The sequence below is a fragment of the Calidris pugnax genome, unplaced genomic scaffold (genome assembly GCF_001431845.1).
Source record: "Calidris pugnax isolate Ruff unplaced genomic scaffold, ASM143184v1 scaffold36, whole genome shotgun sequence".
NCBI classification, from domain to species: domain Eukaryota; kingdom Metazoa; phylum Chordata; class Aves; order Charadriiformes; family Scolopacidae; genus Calidris; species Calidris pugnax.
Window position 1 is genome coordinate 536,662 of NW_015090825.1, and position 11,929 is coordinate 548,590.

Below are 11,929 nucleotides of genomic sequence, written 5' to 3' on the forward strand. Positions count from 1 at the left end.
TGAAGCTCCTGAACTGCTGGTAGAGAATAATCTTTAATAGAAATGAGAGGGAGCTGGGCTTTCAGAGCAGAACATCAGAGAGTGGTCTAAGCAACCAAAAGCATGCCACAGAGAGACCTCTGGGGAACCACCTGTTGCTGCTGCCCTGTTCCAATTTCATATGGTTTGATACTTCTGTGAAAATGTGAAGATGTAAGTGAAGAAAGTTTCATAGCTGCCCTTTGTGGCAGGTGCTACCATTCTCTGCATCACACACTAGCAAGAAACAGGAAGAGACAGTCACAAAACATATCAGGAGATCAGAGAAAAACATGTTCCCATGCTGCCTGTCAAGTCATATCTCTCTGGCTTCAGGTCTACAAAATTTAACCATGCTGACAACGTACACTGCTGCGTTGACCCCAGCCAGCAACTGAGCACCCACCCTACCTTTCGCTCACTGCCCTTCCCTGAGGATGGAGGGACAGAAGGGGAAGGCAAAAAGACGAGTGGATTGAGATAAAGAAAGTAAAATAAAGAGAGAAAAAGGTGCATGTGAAAGAGAAGCAAAAGGAGAAATTTAGTTGGCTACTTCCCATCAGCAGTCAGATGTCCAGCCACTTACTGAGAAGTAGGGCCTCAGTGTGCACAGTGGTTGCTTCGGAAGATAAATGCCATAACCACAAATGTCACCCCTCCTCTTCCTTTCCCCCACCTTTTATTGCTGAGCGTGATGTCATGTAGTATGGAATATCCCTTTGGTCAGTTTGGGTCAGCTGTCCCAGCTGTGTCCCCTCCCAATCCCTTGCCCACCCCCAGCCTGCTGGCTTTCGGATGGGAGGTGAGAAAGAGAAAGCCTCGACGCTGTGCAAGCACTGCTCAGCAATAGCCAAAACGCTGGTGAGTTGTGAACACTGTTCTGGCCACAAATGCAAAGCACAGCACCATACAGGCTACTATGAAGAAAGCTGACTTCATAATCTCATCCCAGCCAGAGCCAGTACCAATATGAATAGGAAAAAAAAGAATTACAGTTATCAAACAACTGATTTCCAGCGTTGTTGTTCTTGTGGGGAGCAGCACACAGAGTGCTTTATTTTCTTTTGAGAGCACAGGGGAACAAAAGGAGGAGTTAATCCTTTTTTTTATCCTAAAATAAGGTCTTAGGATGAAAGCAGATCATTTTTCTCCTTTAAAAAAATATTAGCTTCCAGATAGGTGTGAAAACTAGAAACCTGGGGCACTAACAAATTTACATGGACCCACTGACTGGCTAATTTCAAGCTGAAATGAGTCAAACACTGTAAAGTGCTTAATGGCTGTGGTAGAAATAAGGATGACCTTGCAGATCTCTATCTATCTTCTCTATTATTCCATTTTGTCAATATTCAAAATATCTATGAAGCGAGGGAAAAGAGAGGCTAATACATTGTTTTAACCAGAATCAGGTGTCAAAGTATAGAAAGTTAGTCTACTTCATCCAGACTGTCAATCCGGATGGTAAATTCCGACAGTGATGGGGAAAACCCTCAAACGTTAATCTGGTTTGACAGGCTTGTTCTCGTTTAGGGCATTTTGTGCTTTCCTGTGCTGTTCCAAGCGTCAGTGTAAAAAGCAAAGCCTTCGAAACAAGACCACTGAAGATATTTTGCACAGACACTCAGATAACTGCAGCAAAGCGTTACGGTCTGAAGGCAGTGGGTTGGTTTAGGTTGCAGTAGGGTTAGGGGAGGTTCTTGCAAGCAGTAGGATAGACTGGGATCTCCACCCCTTGCTGCAATTATAAAGGCACTAACATCTAAGGAAGGAGCCAGGGAGGAGTTGAAGGGCCAACTCCTTTCCTCTGGAGGGCTGGGTGAGGAATGTTGCAGAGCCGTTGAACTAGTAGGAAATGAATTTTTTCTCGGGAAGAGAGCTTATCTCTTTATTCTGTCTCCCAGTGAGAAAAATGTGGCTGAAGTTTCTTTGGGCTATTCTTCTCCTGCATGTAACAGCTGCCAAGGAACCTGAGCCGTAAGAACTACCATATTATTACTAGTAGTGTTCATGATAAGGCTTTGAAGACAGTGCTAATTAGTACCACTAAATTGACTTTAAGTATTAAATACTGCCATGCCTCATCTTTTATATCTGGAGAGCTAAGTTAAACTGGAATGTGGATGACAAGTGAATGGTTCTCATGTAATATGAAGCAGACCTTCTGTCTATTGCAGAGCTGCCACAGAAGTTGACATGTGTGTTCAGAAAAGAAAAAAAGCAGTAGTAATAGCAGTGTTCTTTGATAAAAGCAGGTGGGTCCAGGACTCAGAGAAAGGACAAAAGGGCAAGAGTTAGGGGCATTGGCAGAGTGTCCTGTATTTAACCTAAACTAATCAGTGAGTACTGAAGAATAATGCTTTGTATGTTTTTCATCCTGTTGAGGCTGTTTCTCCTTTTTCTATATTGTGATCACTTTGATGTTTGGATCTCACAGGCAGTATGTCCTGATGGTGCCTGCTGTCCTTCAAACTGACTCTCCAGGCCAGGTTTGCCTGCAGTTCCTTAACCTCAACGAGACAATATCCGTCAGAGTCATCCTTGAATATGGTGCTGTTAACACCACTATTTTTGAGAAAACCATGACAGCCAGCAACGGTCTACAGTGCTTCAACTTCACGGTAAATTAATTTTAATTTATGTCCCAATGGAAAAGTAGGGAGGGACAAGAAACTTAGAGCAGAGAGCACATGAGAGGAACAAGCAACAGAAGAAATAAGACTTGTTGAAGGAAAAAGGAAGTAGAGAAGAGATATATCAGACAAGGAGGTATTTTTAATAGATATAAGAAATTAAAAAGGTCCAAGAAATGTGATGGAAGGTGATGAAGGTGGTAGAAGAGAGACAAGTGTCTCTTCACATGAGACCAGGCCACAGGTATAGCTGTTCCATAGGCTCTGGAGCAAATGACTTTAAGACTAGCAACCTCCCCTTATTTTTCTGTTTCCTCACAGATTCCTCCTGTCAGTTCTGCCCCATTGGCTTTCATTTCGTTCTCTGCCAAGGGCACCACAGTCAGCCTAGAAGAGCGGCGGTCGGTGATGATCTGGAACACGGAAAGCATTGTCTTTGTGCAGACAGACAAGCCCATCTACAAACCAGGACAGAGCGGTGAATATCTATTTAGTTTATAACATGCCCCTTAAGAAGCAATTTCTTCTTCTGACTGCCGGGTATTTTTCAGACTAAGCTTCAGTATAGCCAGTTTCTTCAGAGTTTCTGTTAAAACCATTACAAGTATTTGTGGTGGAGCTCAGAGAGTCATCTTCAGGATGGCAGGAGACTGTCATCCCATGGTTTCTATTATTTTCTTTGTCCCTTCCTCCCAGATGATAGAAGAGGGGACCTTTTACTGCTGTTGTTTCATTACTGGTGACAGGTCAAGATAGTGGAAAGAGGTGATTAGATCACTGCTTAAGTGCCTGGCATAAAACAGTGCTCCCCCAGTCTTCTGTTAGCACCAAAGACAATCTAAAGACCAAGAGTGAAATCCATTATTTTAAAATTAATTGTAATTTTTTAAAGACAAAATCATGCTTTTTACCTTCTCGGTTCTGATGGCTTTAGACTGCATATTTTCATGTTGTTGCTTTCCCTGCACTTATGCTGTTCCCTTATCCATACTTCTCACCTGGCCATCAAATAGAGCTCCATGTATGCAAAAAACCATTTATCTAGATCCATTCCTTAACTCACTTTTAGGCTTTAAGGCTTCTAGCACACAGGCAGAACACTACAAAACACTACAGGAATACTTCTTTCCAGAGGGTCATCCAAATAATATAGCCATTAGACTGGATCAGCTATACTTTAATTTGCCATGAGTTCTATCTACAGAGATAAATAGCATGAAGGAAAGCTTACCAATCAGAATTTCGTGCCACCAAGGTGTCCACCTTGATTATTTGGCTTGATTTTTTGTCATATAGCTTTGTTTTGAAGTGGGGGAAGCAGTAACTAAATTAAATTATGAAAAGGTAATGCTTTGTAAGGACACTTTTGAAACATGATTTTATGATTTTCCTTGTGCACTAATTCACTGTTCTTCTTTCAGTTTTTCTCTTGTAAATATTAAAGAAAAAAAATATGGCAAAAACCTCTACAGGATGAGAACAAAACAAAGGGAACTAAGAGCAATTACAGTGCATTAGGAAAAACTGACAATTCACCTAGTTTCAGTAATATTTGGAACTTTCCTATGTTCAAAGCAACAAACCCTGATTTAGAGATCAGGAAATGAAGAGGAATAAGCTTGCCTACATCATGCAGAAGGCTACTAAAAGAGTTATGGCTGTCACTTGAGACTGCCTGACCTGCACAGCAGTTCTCATTCATTCAGTTGTCCCCTTCCTCTGAGGTTAAGCAAACTCTCATGAAAGAGTGTGAAAACTCCCCTCAGCAAAGTCTGTGTACAATTCTTTTACCTTCAGATGCATTTAACTACCTGCATCCTGTGCAAATGGGACTGTGGGAAGATGCAGTGAAACTAGGAGTACTAATGGATGCAAAACACCTTGCTCAGCCAAATAAAGTACAGTTAATGCTAACACCCTCTTTCTTGTCTTTCCAGTGATGTTTCGTGTTGTTGCCCTGGATTTCAATTTTAAACCTGTTCAGGAGGTGGTGAGTGACCAGTAATATTCCCCTGTATTTAAAATTGCTGGCAGACAACCTCTTCTCAAATTTTAAATAGACAGTTGCTGTGGATAAAATGAGATGTTGCAAGATTAACTGCCAAAGAATTTACATTCTTTCCTAAGCACGTGCTATAACCCACCCTTACATTAGACTCACAGGGAAGAGTGCAAGTGTGCAGCAGGTTGGATTCCTGACACGATACCTGCTGCTATTGCTGGGAAAGAGGCTCAAAAACCCTTCATTTAGTTGCTGCAGACATTATTTTAGCTCTGACCGGAAAGCCCATGGTTCAGTCTCCTGCTGTTACTGTTCAGCAGTTGGTGCTTGCAAAGAATTGGTAAGTCATCCACCTGGTACTTTGCCCATTTTAGAAATGGGGAAATGAAGATGGAAGTTGTTACCACAATTGTTTGTGTCATCAGAGGCACCCTTTTCATTGCCAGCAAGCTGTCTTCATGCTGAAGCCAAGAGATGGAAGGGTGACCTCTTCTCATGTGGTTGTAATGCAGAAAACAGCACAGCATTACAAAAAAAATAAAAAAATAAAAAAAAAAGCTGGTGCTAATAAGCAGAGTGAGGACATAAGACCAAAGAAGTCCAAATCACAGTTTACGTGCATCTCTATTTACTCAGATGCTCTGGGATTGCACTAAATGCAGTATGTTCAGAAACTGCCTCAACATTCTCCTTTCAATCTCTTCCCTTTATGTAATCTTTTTATTGAAGTTAAACTGCTATTTAACTGATTATAGTAAGAGATGAGGATATCTGATTATTGGCATTATACTGATTATTGGTTATACATTCCTCACAGTCCTGGGGAAAATTAATTCTTGTTTGTTCAGTCACCTAATCTCCTCTCCCACTGTTTTTTTCCTCTTTCAGTACCCCTTGATTGCAATTCAGGTAAGATTTTTTTTCTCTTTGCACTGTATTACACATCTAAAAATAAAATCTAGGGCATATGTACTTACTCCAGTTTGCATGTGTCTACACACAGCCAAATCTTGCTCCTGAGTAGTCTGGCAAAAGTTAACAGGAACTTCATAAAATCACAGGATGCTGTTTGAGCCTTACTAACATGGAAAGCATACCTATATTCATTTCAGCAGTTAAAAGTTGTACTGTTCTTATGACTGCCTTTGACTCCCCTCCACCTCCTTCAGTTTGCTCAACCTATTTTGGGGTATATCTTTTCATTACTCAAGTGCTGCTGAAAACTATGAACAAATATAGCCTGTGGTTACAACTACTAGCTATGTTAGCTCTTCCATGGCATGACTTTTAAAATAGCAATTGCAGTCCATGTCTAGATAACGTTCTTGCAAGTTTTGATTTTATATCATGTAGCCAGGTAACTATTTTGTTTGCAGCGAAACATGCATATTTTGAGCTCTATGTGTGTTTTTTCCGCAGTCGGTGCTTTACAGAGTTCAAGAAAATGGTGTGAATGAGTCCTCTTTAGTCCAACTGACATAACATATACTGAGAGGCAAATGACACATCAGTGAATGCAGAAGAAATGCTTCCTTCCTTCTTCTAGCAGCTGAAAAAAAGCTGGGGTTGCTAAAGGCCAGGATTTATACGGGATAAGCTCGGCAGAAGGGGAAACATGAAGAAGATTTTCTGTCTATCCTCTCAGCATAAAAGTAGAGCAACGAATATTAAAAAGCAGGGAAGAGTATTATTGTGCAGCTTCCCCTGATGATTGAGACTAATAACTAATAACTAGGCTGGCAGAGGATGCCTAAATCTGAGATCCACAGATGAAAATCTAGCAACTTTAATAATCAGAGTATACAAAGGCATAATTTATCTCAATGCACTTGCATTACACAACTTCACCAATGAGTTAAAGCAACTTGCCCTATTTTCTTCTCTGCTTCTGGTTTTGTGTGCTAGTAGCAAAAGATTTCCAAAGCAAACAAACTATGAGTCTGTTTTTTTTTTTTTTCTTCTTCAGGATCCACAGGGCAACAGGATCTTTCAGTGGCAAAATGTGACGTCAGAGATGAACATTATCCAGATTGAATTCCCACTAACTGAAGAGCCTATCCTGGGGAGCTACAAAATTATCGTAGCAAAGATGTCGGGAGATAAAACAAATCACTCATTCCTTGTGGAGGAATATGGTAAATGCCACCCTTTGTTTTTATTCAGAGTGGAAAACATTATTAGGGATGAGCCCCCTATCAATCAAGCCCTTTGACTGCTAAAACTTCAAACAGCTTCCTGCCAAATGCAACTTCAACTAGTTCTCATTCAGAACCGTAGGGGAAAAAAAAAAAAAAAAGACAGTAAAAAGCCTGAAGAAGATAAATTAACGATTTTGGACGGATTCAGACAGAAAATAATTTGCACAACAAATTAATAAGTTGATTGCAAATTTCACTGTGACAGACTAACCTTCTCCCAGCCACATCTACTAATTTTCTTGACTAAAGCTCTAGACATCACAGGAGTCACATCAGAAGCCCTGGCTTCTCTTTAAAGCTTTGTAGAAATACTTTCCTGAGCCTCTGCAGGTCAGGCCACTTCTCAACCATTTGCTGAGATGCCGTTCCACCTGTGACTAACACTGATGATATAGCCTCATTTCCTCTTTCACTTCAGGAGGGCCTGCAAGTTTACAATGTGCCAGTGTTGTTGTTTTTTTATTTATTTTCATTCTTTGTTCTAGTGTTGCCAAAATTTGATGTCACAGTCACTGCACCAGAAAGCCTTACAGTCCTGGATTCAGAGTTCACGGTGAAAGCCTGTGGAGAGTAAGTACCAGGTGCAAATTGGTTAGGAAATATGCTGAAGAGCAAGAAATTCCCAAGAACTGGGGAAAGAGACAGGGCTTAGAGAAGAGACACCCCCCCCCGCCATTTTGTTGAGAGAAATCACTGCAAGCTCTAGGGATATGGTTGTTTTCTTCAACGAGCTCACCATCCTGTTAGTTTGCAGGGCTTCTAGAGAACATTGGCAGGGCCCACGTGTCTTAGAACAATGAAAGAAATCTTGCATGCTTGACTGGAGACCCTATTGACCAAGCAACTACCTGTAGTTAAGATGTTTCAGCATTGTTCCCCAGCCACCTGGGCCAAACCAAGCATTTCGACCTTTATTATGCCTAAACAGGTTGTTACAATCTAGTCTGGTTAAAGAAGGTTTTACAGGAAGCAGTCATAGTCAAAGTTGCAGATGTCTTCGGTGCTTTCCGATTGATTTTCCTAGCTGTAATGACCAAGTTTCCTTGTGTTGATCCTCCTTTGAATGCAGCAACTAACATATTTACAAGAAAGGTGACAGTGTCTACACCACAAAGATATTGTTACAGGTCGTGCAGACGTATCCAAGTTGGCTTCAGACTGCCAGGAGGGTGCTGCTAGGAAGACAATCATGGAACTCCTCAAATGGGCTTTGCCAGGGGTCCTGCCACTACCTACCACAGTTCTCAGCTGGCTAGTTCAGAGTTGCTCTGCTAGCCTGTGCAAACTCTCCTCCACTACTCCAGTGAAGCACAAAGGATGGTTGGGTTATGGCAATAAACTGAAAGAGTAAAGAGTACCATAATGAAATGAAATGTGAGCTGCTACAAATACTGAAAAACCAGGGAAAAAACCGTGGAGCTCCAGAGACTACTGGAATTTTCCTAGAGCCATTTTATGACTCCCACAGGAGAGAAATGGGGTTCTTTGCAATAATAGTGAGTGAAATTTGATGTGAGATCATTCTTTTACACAGAAATCACTGTGACCAGTTCTCTATGAATGCAGTTGAATAGTATTATTCTAGTTTATCTTAACAAGACAGCTTTTATTTGTCAAGATAAGTTTTTACTGATAGAACACATCTAGTGCCTCAAATAAATCAAAGCAAAACCACAAAGGCACAATTTTTACAGTCTAACTCTGCCTGCAGCGGGGTTTAAGCAGCAAAAAGCTATCTATATTCAGCTGGTGGATTGTGTCTTAACAGTTAACAAAATCAATCAGCTTATTCTACTATTGCCAAGGCTCCCTCTCATTGCTTTCCATCTGCAAAACAAGTGAGGTGCTACTACTAAACATGACTAGCAGAGGTCTGAAGTTATGGCTTAGGTGACACTCAAAGTTGACTGGCAAACAACTCATTTTGAGTCAAGAATGCAAGATAATCCATCTGCATACAGATATTTCTCCACCATTACTTCATGGTTCCTCATACATGCCCAGAAAGATCAACAAGTTCTTCCAATATCTCCAGTATTGGAAGAATCATGGTGTTGTTACAACACACAGCAGCCTTGAGACCTATCTCCAAGAAATCTCAGTGACAGAGGACTAAAGAGAGAATCTTGCATGCCTTCTATTTAAGCATGTGTGGGGAGGAGGTTTAGGTTAACTTGGGCGCCAGCCATCTGAATTAATTCTTCCATGAGGAAAGAACAGAAACCCCGAATACAGTCTCTTAACCTGGTGATGAAGTAGCATCTCTAATTACCCTACAGAACAATCTCCGCAAGCTTCTTGCATATAAACAGATGAGTTAAATGAAACTGATAGAACTTCAAGAGCAAGGAGATAGAGTCAGAAAAACAAAACAAAACAAAAACAAAACAAACACCCAGAAAAACTGAAAATCAATAGTTTTGTAAATACCTGTCCTTAAAACACCCTTTTGTTGTATCAAGGGGAATGTTGTTTGATTTTTGTGTGAAAGACAAATGATTATATGTTATAGCCAACAAGATGGGATGACCTCTAATTTCCTTTATTGTGATAAGGTGTAGTGGCTTTCTTTCATCCAGGCTATTTGTTTGATTGCAAACATATTAGTCCAATAACATTGCAATTCCAGATAATTGCATTTCTTGTTTGCTTATCTCATTACTAGACGCACCTTCTCCATTCTGGTTAGTGGAGAGTTTAAACAGTGTGGTGAGTTATTTGGATATAGAACACATGGAACTTTTTTGTCCTGCATTTAGTTACCATCAGAAGGCATATGTGGACAGAACACACTGTGAGTAATGCCAGTACTTGGAAATATGGACTTTTTAGCTGATGCCACAAGAGTGGACTTTCTAACTGATGCCACAATCCAATCCCTATTTGCACCAAAAAACTTTCTTGTTATAACAGTAAGTTATACACAACTACCCTCCTCTATCTATACAATCTTTGGATGTCACCTAACCCACTTGATCTTTTGATTAAACTTTCAAAAGTAGCCACAGAATACTTCTTGCTGCATAAGTATGTTAACTGTGATGATTATCACACTGGCTTGCTTGGGATGAATACTTTATTATGTTGCAATAAATTCCTAACTACCTGAGAAAGCCAGGAAAAGCAAGAACATGCAATACTGGTCATCTATTTTTTTTTAACAACATCAACTCAAGTTCAAGCCTTAGTCAGTGAATTTTTGTTCTTGACAGCTCCTGGTGTGGATATCCCATTGCATTGGAAATCAAGCCTGATCTTGAGTGAAGCTCCTGAACTGCTGGTAGAGAATAATCTTTAATAGAAATGAGAGGGAGCTGGGCTTTCAGAGCAGAACATCAGAGAGTGGTCTAAGCAACCAAAAGCATGCCACAGAGAGACCTCTGGGGAACCACCTGTTGCTGCTGCCCTGTTCCAATTTCATATGGTTTGATACTTCTGTGAAAATGTGAAGATGTAAGTGAAGAAAGTTTCATAGCTGCCCTTTGTGGCAGGTGCTACCATTCTCTGCATCACACACTAGCAAGAAACAGGAAGAGACAGTCACAAAACATATCAGGAGATCAGAGAAAAACATGTTCCCATGCTGCCTGTCAAGTCATATCTCTCTGGCTTCAGGTCTACAAAATTTAACCATGCTGACAACATACACTGCTGGGTTGACCCCAGCCAGCAACTGAGCACCCACCCTACCTTTCGCTCACTGCCCTTCCCTGAGGATGGAGGGACAGAAGGGGAAGGCAAAAAGACGAGTGGATTGAGATAAAGAAAGTAAAATAAAGAGAGAAAAAGGTGCATGTGAAAGAGAAGCAAAAGGAGAAATTTAGTTGGCTACTTCCCATCAGCAGTCAGATGTCCAGCCACTTACTGAGAAGTAGGGCCTCAGTGTGCACAGTGGTTGCTTCGGAAGATAAATGCCATAACCACAAATGTCACCCCTCCTCTTCCTTTCCCCCACCTTTTATTGCTGAGCGTGATGTCATGTAGTATGGAATATCCCTTTGGTCAGTTTGGGTCAGCTGTCCCAGCTGTGTCCCCTCCCAATCCCTTGCCCACCCCCAGCCTGCTGGCTTTCGGATGGGAGGTGAGAGAGAGAAAGCCTCGACGCTGTGCAAGCACTGCTCAGCAATAGCCAAAACGCTGGTGAGTTGTGAACACTGTTCTGGCCACAAATGCAAAGCACAGCACCATACAGGCTACTATGAAGAAAGCTGACTTCATAATCTCATCCCAGCCAGAGCCAGTACCAATATGAATAGGAAAAAAAAGAATTACAGTTATCAAACAACTGATTTCCAGCGTTGTTGTTCTTGTGGGGAGCAGCACACAGAGTGCTTTATTTTCTTTTGAGAGCACAGGGGAACAAAAGGAGGAGTTAATCCTTTTTTTTATCCTAAAATAAGGTCTTAGGATGAAAGCAGATCATTTTTCTCCTTTAAAAAAATATTAGCTTCCAGATAGGTGTGAAAACTAGAAACCTGGGGCACTAACAAATTTACATGGACCCACTGACTGGCTAATTTCAAGCTGAAATGAGTCAAACACTGTAAAGTGCTTAATGGCTGTGGTAGAAATAAGGATGACCTTGCAGATCTCTATCTATCTTCTCTATTATTCCATTTTGTCAATATTCAAAATATCTATGAAGCGAGGGAAAAGAGAGGCTAATACATTGTTTTAACCAGAATCAGGTGTCAAAGTATAGAAAGTTAGTCTACTTCATCCAGACTGTCAATCCGGATGGTAAATTCCGACAGTGATGGGGAAAACCCTCAAACGTTAATCTGGTTTGACAGGCTTGTTCTCGTTTAGGGCATTTTGTGCTTTCCTGTGCTGTTCCAAGCGTCAGTGTAAAAAGCAAAGCCTTCGAAACAAGACCACTGAAGATATTTTGCACAGACACTCAGATAACTGCAGTAAAGCGTTACGGTCTGAAGGCAGTGGGTTGGTTTAGGTTGCAGTAGGGTTAGGGGAGGTTCTTGCAAGCAGTAGGATAGACTGGGATCTCCACCCCTTGCTGCAATTATAAAGGCACTAACATCTAAGGAAGGAGCCAGGGAGGAGTTGAAGGGCCAACTCCTTTC

General features: G+C 41.2%; 1 protein-coding gene across 1 annotated transcript; it reads left to right on the top strand.

Moving 5' to 3' along the window:
• Window positions 1-2,211: 2,211 nt before the first annotated feature.
• LOC106886827 (ovostatin) lies at window positions 2,212-7,422 on the top strand. The gene is made up of 7 exons (XM_014940060.1): window positions 2,212-2,270; window positions 2,453-2,636; window positions 2,970-3,126; window positions 4,586-4,638; window positions 5,539-5,559; window positions 6,617-6,785; window positions 7,334-7,422. The coding sequence occupies exons 1-7, from the start codon at window positions 2,212-2,214 to the stop codon at window positions 7,420-7,422; spliced, it is 732 nt and encodes a 243-aa protein (XP_014795546.1).
• The last annotated feature ends 4,507 nt before the right edge of the window (window positions 7,423-11,929 follow it).

Excerpts from the sequence above, each read along its gene's own strand:
- LOC106886827 (XM_014940060.1), top strand. The coding sequence starts at position 2,212 with ATGTGTGTTCAGAAAAGAAAAAAAGCAGTAGTAATAGCAGTGTTCTTT. Across the intron at positions 2,271-2,452 it reads GTGTTCTTTGATAAAAGCAG|GCAGTATGTCCTGATGGTGC; the intron begins GTGGGTCCAGGA and ends TGGATCTCACAG. Across the intron at positions 6,786-7,333 it reads ATTCCTTGTGGAGGAATATG|TGTTGCCAAAATTTGATGTC; the intron begins GTAAATGCCACC and ends TCTTTGTTCTAG.